This window comes from Balaenoptera acutorostrata, chromosome 5 (genome assembly GCF_949987535.1).
Source record: "Balaenoptera acutorostrata chromosome 5, mBalAcu1.1, whole genome shotgun sequence".
NCBI lineage: Eukaryota > Metazoa > Chordata > Mammalia > Artiodactyla > Balaenopteridae > Balaenoptera > Balaenoptera acutorostrata.
In genome coordinates, this window is record NC_080068.1 from 90,873,292 (window position 1) to 90,881,692 (window position 8,401).

The window sequence follows — 8,401 nt, forward strand, 5'->3', positions numbered from 1 at the left end:
TCAGGGTATATGTGCAGTAGTGGGACTGCTGGGTCATATGGTAGTTCTATTTTTAGTTTTTTAAGGAACCTCCATACTGCGGAGAAATTTATTGAGGCCTTGTGGGAGGCAAAGATTCTTAGGTAGGGCACAAAAAGCACAAATCATGAAAGAAATTGATAAAAATGTATGTCTTCAAAATTCTAAATTTCTGCTCTTTGAAAGACCCAGTTAAGAAAATGAAAAGATAAACCACAGACTGGGAGAAAATATTTGCAAGCTGCATATCTGATAAGGGACTTATGCCATATATAAAGAATCCTTACAATTCAACAATGTGAGAACAAACACAATTTTTTTTTAACAGGCAAAAGATTTGAACAGACTACTTCACCAAAGGAGATATAAACATTTGATAAGATGCTCAATATCTTTAGTCATTTGGCAAATGTAGTTAAAGCCACAATGGGATATCATTATGCTCCTACTAGAGGAGTGTAATTATAAATAAAAATTAATTAATTAAAAACTGACATCAAGCACTAGCAAGGATGCAGAACAATCCTCATAACTGCTGGTGGAAATGCAAAATAATACAGCCACTTTGGAAAAGTTTGGCAGATTCTTATAGACATACACTTACCATACAACTCAGCAATTCTACTCCTAGGTATTTATCCAAGAGAAAAGAAAACTAAAAAACAAAACAAAACAAAAAACCTATACCAGAAAGCATGTATCGGCTTTACTCATAATCTCTATAAACAGAAACAACCCATAACTCTATAACCAAAAATGCCCAGCAACCAATGAATGGATAAACAAATCGTAGTACATCCAAACAATGAAATATTACTCAACAATAAAAAGGAACAGAGCTACTGAAATACCAACAACACGAATGAATTTCAAAAGCATTATGCAAAATGACAGAAAGCAGGCACAAAATTTTAAATACTGTATGATTCCATTTATCACATTCACCAAAAAAAGGCAAAGATCTCCTGATCAATCTCTGCATCCAAAGAACTTAGCGTATTAGAAAACACTCGATAAGCGCCCAGTGGACGGTTAGACGGGCAATCATTGCAGGGAGGGTAGAGCGCAAAAAGGTGATAAATAGACGCGAAAGCCAAAATGTACCTGGGGGCTCAAACCCACCTACAGGGTGGAAAAAGTGAAGGAAGGTATAGTCCAACCTACCTCCACTGACTCCAGCAGCTTAAAAAATTAGACCCTGTAAAGGACTACAATATGAATGAATAGCCTCAGCGGTTCTCTGGCCTGAAGAAAGGCGTGATGTGACCCACCTTTCTTTAAAAAAAAAAAAAAATCTATTACCTCCACGCCCGAGGCTGAGCAAGTGGAGCTTACACCTGGAAGGGAGGTTTTTCCCTCCCCAGGAGCGGAGCTGGAGAGACCCGAGGCGGGCTTCGGCTTCGGTCAGCGGGGTGCAGAAAGAGCCGAAGCACCGCCCCGGCCCCGCTGGTCTCCATCCCTTCCCACTCAGCCTCACTTACCCAGGCCTGCCGTTCCAACTGAGTGTACAAATTGGAGCCCTTGAGCTTTTGGACTATCTGGGCAATAATGAGAGCGAGATCCGACTCCTCCTGCAACATTTCCCCGGTCCTAGCCCGCCAAGCAGCAGGGGCAAGCCGCTAGCGGGGAGAGAGCCAGCTACGTACGAGGTCTCACTCAGGGCCAGTGACACTTCTCGGGGAACTTATTACGCAGGGACTCCTCCAGCGGGCGTTACCAGGCAACTGCCGGGCCGTGTGTCCGTTCCTCTCTGGTCCCCCCCACGCCTGAAGGCTCCAGCACCTGCGTTCCGCTGGCAGAAAACGACCTGCGGGGTGGGGGGAGGGGAGTAGCTTTTCATTCCATTGTTCCTGCTTGGTCTGTTGTTGAAAGGCAAGCAGAGGAGCTCTTTCCTCTAGAGCCACAACGCCTCTGATGCACCAGGGGAAATCAGAAAGTTGTGTATTTTGTGTTTTATTATAAAGGAAAATAATAGGAAAATATTATAAAGGAAAATAATAACCTTCCAATCTCTACAGAAACAGGGCAGTGCACACAACATGGCAAATGACTTCCAAAAATTATGAGGCTCTGATGCTAGCTGTGTGAACTTGGGCGAGGTGCTTAAATTTCAGAACTCAGTTTCCGCCTCAGTAAAATAATACCCAGTTGACAAGATGCTCTGATGATTAGCTGAGGTAACGATTGTGAGGGGTTCTACCACTGTACTTAGCACTCCATTTTTTCCCCCCTTCTCTTTCTATTTTCTGGGATCTTATGCCTGGAATAAATAGACAGCATCTCCTTATCTAACAGCTACAACTTAACCAAGAAGCATTTATTGATAGGTTTTCTGTGAAGCATTGGCAATTCCAGGATAGCTAAGACATTGTCCCAGCCTTAAGGAATGTGCCATCTAGATTTCTCTTCTTCCATGCACTCATTCGTTCAATCAAAAATCAATTCAAAATTCATTCAGCCTTCAACTTATTGAGCATTTACATACAAGAAGCAGTGTGGACACAAAGGTAAATAAAACATGGTTCTTGACATCAAAGCAACATAGCAAAATTTTTTAAGAGAACTAGAAGTAGCTGATTTAATTAGTTGAATGGCATTCCAAAAGCCAGCTAATATAAGGCCTATGGAATAATATATGTATTAGAATAACCTCGCCAAAATAATCAAGAATTAATTTCAAATGTGTGTGTGCATATATTTTAAGCAGAGATGTAGATTCCAAGAAAACAGACCAAGATTGCTGCAAAAACTAGTCTAACTGCATTACATTTTAATGTGCTTAGGCATCAAGAGAGACCTTTTGATTCAATAGGCCTCTGGTGGGACCTGCTAATCTGCATTTCTGGCAAGCTCCCAGGAGATGGTGACCCTGGTGGCCCAAGGACTATATTCTGAATAGCAAAGGACTAAACCGGGTAAACAATAACAATTCAAAGGGACCGGACCTCTGGCATCTATGCACAATACCCTGGCCTTCACAACACAACTGTTCAGAATATTGTGATGGTAAATACAAATTCCAAATAACCCGTTTGGTCAGGTTTGTTTATTAAAACATCTTTGGAATGAGGCAGGCAAGGGGGAAAAAAAGTACTTAAGGCAATTAATGACAGACTTTACAAAACACTCTCCCACAACTCAGAATTTCTCAAACTCGTAGATGAGTACATCTCTTCAACTCTCTACAGTCCCCCCACCCCAACATCCCACCCATTCAGGAATCTCTAGCACAAACATCACTATGAACAAAAAAAGAAAACTGTGGAGAAAGTTCTTTTGAGATTGAAAAGGGTGAAGTGATTAATAACTAAAGAGATAAGGATGTTAGGTTAAGAAGAGTCATAAAGCATGGAAGGGGAAGAAATGAAACCGTGGAGCCAAAGAAGAGGCATGGTGCCTAGAGTCAGAAGACGGTCTAGCTTCCCTCCTACTCTGTACCCTTGGAACTGCATGAGTCCCTTCCGTCATCAGAGTTTCAGCTTTCTCATCTGTAACAAGAGGATAAAATACCCACCTGAGGGGATAGTGTACCTAGTATTAAAAATCAGTAAATATTAAAATTGAGATAATTTGGCAAAAACAATGCTCAGTTCAATTGACAAGGGAATAGAAAGTACCTAAAGAAATGTAGCAAAACATGTGAAAGTACCCAGCACAATTCTTTGCACAGATAGAGGCTTTAAAAACTTTTCTTTTAAGGAGAAAACAATTTTCAGTCTTAAAGCAGCAATTAAGAAGTTCAGATTTGATTCTGAAGGCATGCCCAAGCAAAAACAAAATTTAATTCTAACATTAAAAAAGTGTTTCTCACATACATAGAAGCAGGTGTATTGGAGTATAATTCAATTCTAGAATGCCCTCGGTTCTCTTTTTTTTTCAATTCGATTTAGCCAAACTTTTCAGAACACCTGCTCTGTGCTAGGAATGGCAAGGAATACAAGTAAGAAATGGTCCCTTCTCTCAAGGACTTCTCAGTCCCAAAGGGATGGTGAGGCCAGCACATAAAGAGCTGGAAGGTAGACAGGCCCCTCCCACCTGTGTATCTGGACATTTTATTACTTTAAAGTCATTGAAGGTGCAGATTCCCATATTTATCCCTCAAGGGAGAACTTTGCCTTGGAAATTCTTACTCTACCTAGTGTGGTTGAGGATTGGGAAAACACTCTATTTCTGACATGTTAGAGTGAACCATGACCCAGACTAACAAATGATAGCAAAAGGGGTCCAAATAATCCGAATGGTTAAAACTGTATAAACGGAGACAACAGCAAACTAGATGCAGAGAGAAGTCTCCTTGAAATTGCCTCAAATTCAGAGCAGAGGTACTCTGGGCCAACATGTAAAAGGCCCTGTACCCAATCTTGACTTTCTCAGACGTGCACTGCTTTGATTTATTTTACATACAATGTAGTGTCAGATTTCACTGTGGGTGAGGGGATGCATTTAAAATCACTGACCAGTAACCTCACAGAGGCAAGGGTGTGGACCACATCAAAAACACCCTGCTAGCCTAACGCAAAAATAAGGCATGCTTCAGGATATGACAGAATATGTCCTTACTTTATTCACATGAGTGTGTCTTGCATAAACTCTACAATCTACAATGAAAATGATTTTCAGCTGTTGTTTTAGGAGACTGCTTTTAGCATGTTGTGTCTGCAGAATGGATTGAATTGTATGTCGGCAGGAGCTGACTTAAATAACAATTACTATGTGTGTTGTGTGTATCACGAATGTCACAGATCTCGCTGTCTTTGGGAACAAATGAGCTCATAGAGATATCAACTACCTGTCATGGATATGTAGCCCCACGTGCTAGCACAAGACCTCAGGCTCCTCTTCAAAGCCTCTTCCTGTCACTCCTGAGAGTTGTTAGGAAACGACACAGGTGTGCTTAAGAAAAATTCTGCTCGTTACCTCCACTGCTTGCTTGGGTGATGTCTGATGCCCCCAAGCCACAGTCCAGGGTGCTGCTTCTTGGTGATCTCAAAGCTGCAAAACACCAGAGGTACTTAAATCCCAAGGGTCACCAAAGCCCCCATGAAAAAAGCCCCTTTGTTTCTGTTTGCCACCTCTCTTTACAAGGTGGCCATACCTCATTTCTGAGTCCAGGCTGAGAATCAGACCGCGCTATCCTCCACTCCCCATTTTTTTTTCTTCCTCTGGTCCCAGGCAACTGTGTGTGAAACGGGAAGATTGGGCTACTGGCTCTGTGAGCAATCTCAGGAACTGTGTTGACTCCTTGTAAATTATAAAACTCTCAGGAGAAAATCCAAGTAACAGTGGTTTAAATTATAGGATACTTATTATTAACAACAAATCTGAAAGAGTGTCCCAAGTTTGATTCAGTGCCTCAACAATATCATCAAGAATCTGAGCTCTTCTTTTCTTTTCCATTTTGCCATCTTTAGCATGCTCGCTTTCACCATCTAGCTTATTGCTTCAGTCTCAGGATGGCTACTGCAGTTCCAAGTAACATGTTCTCCTACTGATGCCTACAAAGGCAGGGAGGGAGGAAATCAGAGTTCTCAATGACTGTGTATGTCTCTCTTTTTTGAGGAAAAACTATTCTTTTCCAAGAAGCCCCCAAGAAGAATACTCCATGCTACTTATTGCCTGAAGCTCTGTCACAAAACCACCTCTAGCTACAAGAGAGTCTGGCAAGAAGTAATTCAGTATTTATTCTCAATCCTGGGAGAAAGATGAAGGAGAAGGATTGCTTGTTGATGCTGCTATATTGTCCAAAATGACTTCAGTGCAAAATTTTACTATGATATGAACACTTAAAAATGAACTTCCCTGATTGATATTGGGGCCAGTCAGACTACAAATAAATTAAAATCGTTAAAGTTAGGCAATATTCAGATCATTTACCATTCACACAGAGTTGATTGTGTGCAGTTTAAGAACCAGAATCTAAATTATAGTACTTCTCAATGTAGCAATTTCTCAGTATCATGATGCTATTTTAAAAGCTAAAAACAAGTAAGACCCACTTGTAAAATAAGGTCTATGAGTAAAAGATTATGTGGCAAGAGCAAAATATCTGTAAATGTTATTGTAAAAAAAAAAGAAGACAAAAATTGGTGACATGTGAAGAAAGCAGCTTCTGCATAAATGACTTTTTTTTTGACATCTTTATTGGAGTATAATTGCTTTACAATGGTGTGTTAGTTTCTGCTTTATAACAAAGTGAATCAGTTATACATATACATATGTCCCCATATGTCTTCCCTCTTGCGTCTCCCTCCCTCCCACCCTCCCTATCCCACCCCTCTAGGTGGTCACAAAGCACCAAGTTGATCTCCCTGTGCTATGCGGCTGCTTCCCACTAGCTATCTATTTTACGTTTGGTAGTGTATATATGTCCATGCCACTCTCTCACTTTGTCCCAGCTTACCCTTCCCCCTCCCCATATCCTCAAGTCCATTCTCTAGTAGCTCTGCAACTTTATTCCTGTCTTGCCCCTAGGTTCTTCATGACCTTTTTTTTTTTTTAGATTCCATATATATGTGTTAGCATACAGTATTTGTTTTTCTCTTTCTGACTTACTTCACTCTGTATGACAGACTCTAGGTCCATCCACCTCACTATAAATAGCTCAATTTTGTTTCTTTTCATGGCTGAGTAATATTCCATTGCATATATGTGCCACATCTTCTTTATCCATTCATCTGTCGACAGATACTTAGGTTGCTTCCATGTCCTGGCTATTGTAAATAGAGCTGCAATGAACATTGTGGTACATGACTCTTTTTGAATTATGGTTTTCTCACGGTATATGCCCAGTAGTGGGATTGCTGGGTCATATGGTAGTTCTATTTTTAGTTTTTTAAGGAACCTCCATACTGTTCTCCATAGTGGCTGTATCAATTTACATTCCCACCAACAGTGCAAGAGGGTTCCCTTTTCTCCATACCCTTTCCAGCATTTATTCTTTCTAGATTTTTTGATGATGGCCATTCTGACCGGTGTGAGATGATATCTCATTGTAGTTTTTTTTTTTTTTTTTTTTTTTTAATATTTTTGCCTTGTTTTGTGTCCTCAATTGGTTTTTCACTTCAGTTACTTTTTTTTTTTAATTAATTAATTTATTTATTTATTTATTTTTGGCTGTGTTGGGTCTTCGCCTCTGCGCGAGGGCTTTCTCTGGTTGTGGCAAGCGGGGGCCACTCTTCATCGCGCTGCGCAGGCCTCTCACCATCGCGGCCTCTCCCGCTGCAGAGCACAGGCTCCAGACGCGCAGGCTCAGCAACTGTGGCTCACGGGCCCAGCCGCTCCGCGGCACGTGGGATCTTCCCAGGCCAGGGCCCGAACCTGCGTCTCCTGCATTAGCAGGCAGGTTCTCAACCACTGCGCCACTAGGGAAGCCCTCATTGTAGTTTTGATTTGCATTTCTCTAATGATTAGTGATGTTGAGCATCCTTTCATGTGTTTGTTGGCCATCTGTATATCTTCTTTGGCGAAATGTCTATTTAGGTCTTCTGCCCATTTTTAGGTTGGGTTGTTTGCTTTTTTGATATTGAGCTGCATGAGCTGCTTGTAAATTTTGGAGATTAATCCTTTGTCATTTGCTTCATTTGCAAATATTTTCTCCCATTCTGAGGGTTGTCTTTTCATCTTGTTTATGGTTTCCTTTTCTGTGCAAAAGCTTTTAAGTTTCATTAGGTCCCATTTGTTTATTTTTGTTTTTAGTTTCATTTCTCTAGGAGGTGGGTCAAAAAAGATCTTGCTGTGATTTATGTCATAGAGTGTTCTGCCTATGTTTTCCTCTAAGAGTTTGATAGTGTCTGGCCTTACATTTAGGTCTTTAATCCATTTTGAGTTTATTTTTGTGTATGGTGTTAGGGAGTGTTCTAATTTCCTTCTTTTATATGTAGCTGTCCAATTTTCCCAGCACCATTTATTGAAGAGGCTGTCTTTTCTCCACTGTATATGCTTGCCTCCTTTATCAAAGATAAGGTGACCATATGTGCATGGGTTTATCTCTGGGCTTTCTATCCTGTTCCATTGATCTATATTTCTGTGCATAAATGACTTTCGATGAAGGGCTCTCTGTATCTAGAAACCACTCTATTGAAATTCTAGGTTATTCTTTCTGGTGGTACAAGCAGAAGTGAACATTAGAAATAATCTATTCTTCAATACAAGCTGCACTGCTTGGGGAGAAAGAGATTTACTGCTGCCAATTGATGTCCTAGTTTCTCCAGGCTCTTCCTCTAAGTTTCAGGTAACCGAGTAGAGCAGGATCTACCCAGCTCGTTTTCTCTTCATTTCTATGATTACAGCTCTGCTTCTTTTCCATTTTATGTGGCCTTCCCTGCAGCACCTCCTTGCCATCTTTTTGTTGTTGTTGTTTTTGCAGTTTTCTTGAAGGCATAGT

At 40.8% G+C, this 8,401-nt stretch overlaps 1 protein-coding gene across 6 annotated transcripts in view; it reads right to left on the bottom strand.

Annotated features, from left to right (window-relative positions):
- The window catches only part of TBC1D19 (TBC1 domain family member 19), a 162,626-nt gene extending 160,925 nt beyond the window's left edge, over positions 1 to 1,701 (bottom strand). For 3 of the 6 annotated variants that reach the window (XM_057547467.1, XM_057547466.1, XM_007168459.2), the window contains exon 1: positions 1,500 to 1,701. In XM_057547467.1, coding sequence (XP_057403450.1) covers positions 1,500 to 1,598 — 99 coding nt within the window. In that variant the 5' untranslated portion in view covers positions 1,599 to 1,701. The remainder of the gene's footprint in view (positions 1 to 1,499) is intronic. The other 3 variants (XM_057547470.1, XM_057547471.1, XM_057547469.1) reach the window with 2 other exon arrangements.
- Positions 1,702 to 8,401: the final 6,700 nt, after the last annotated feature.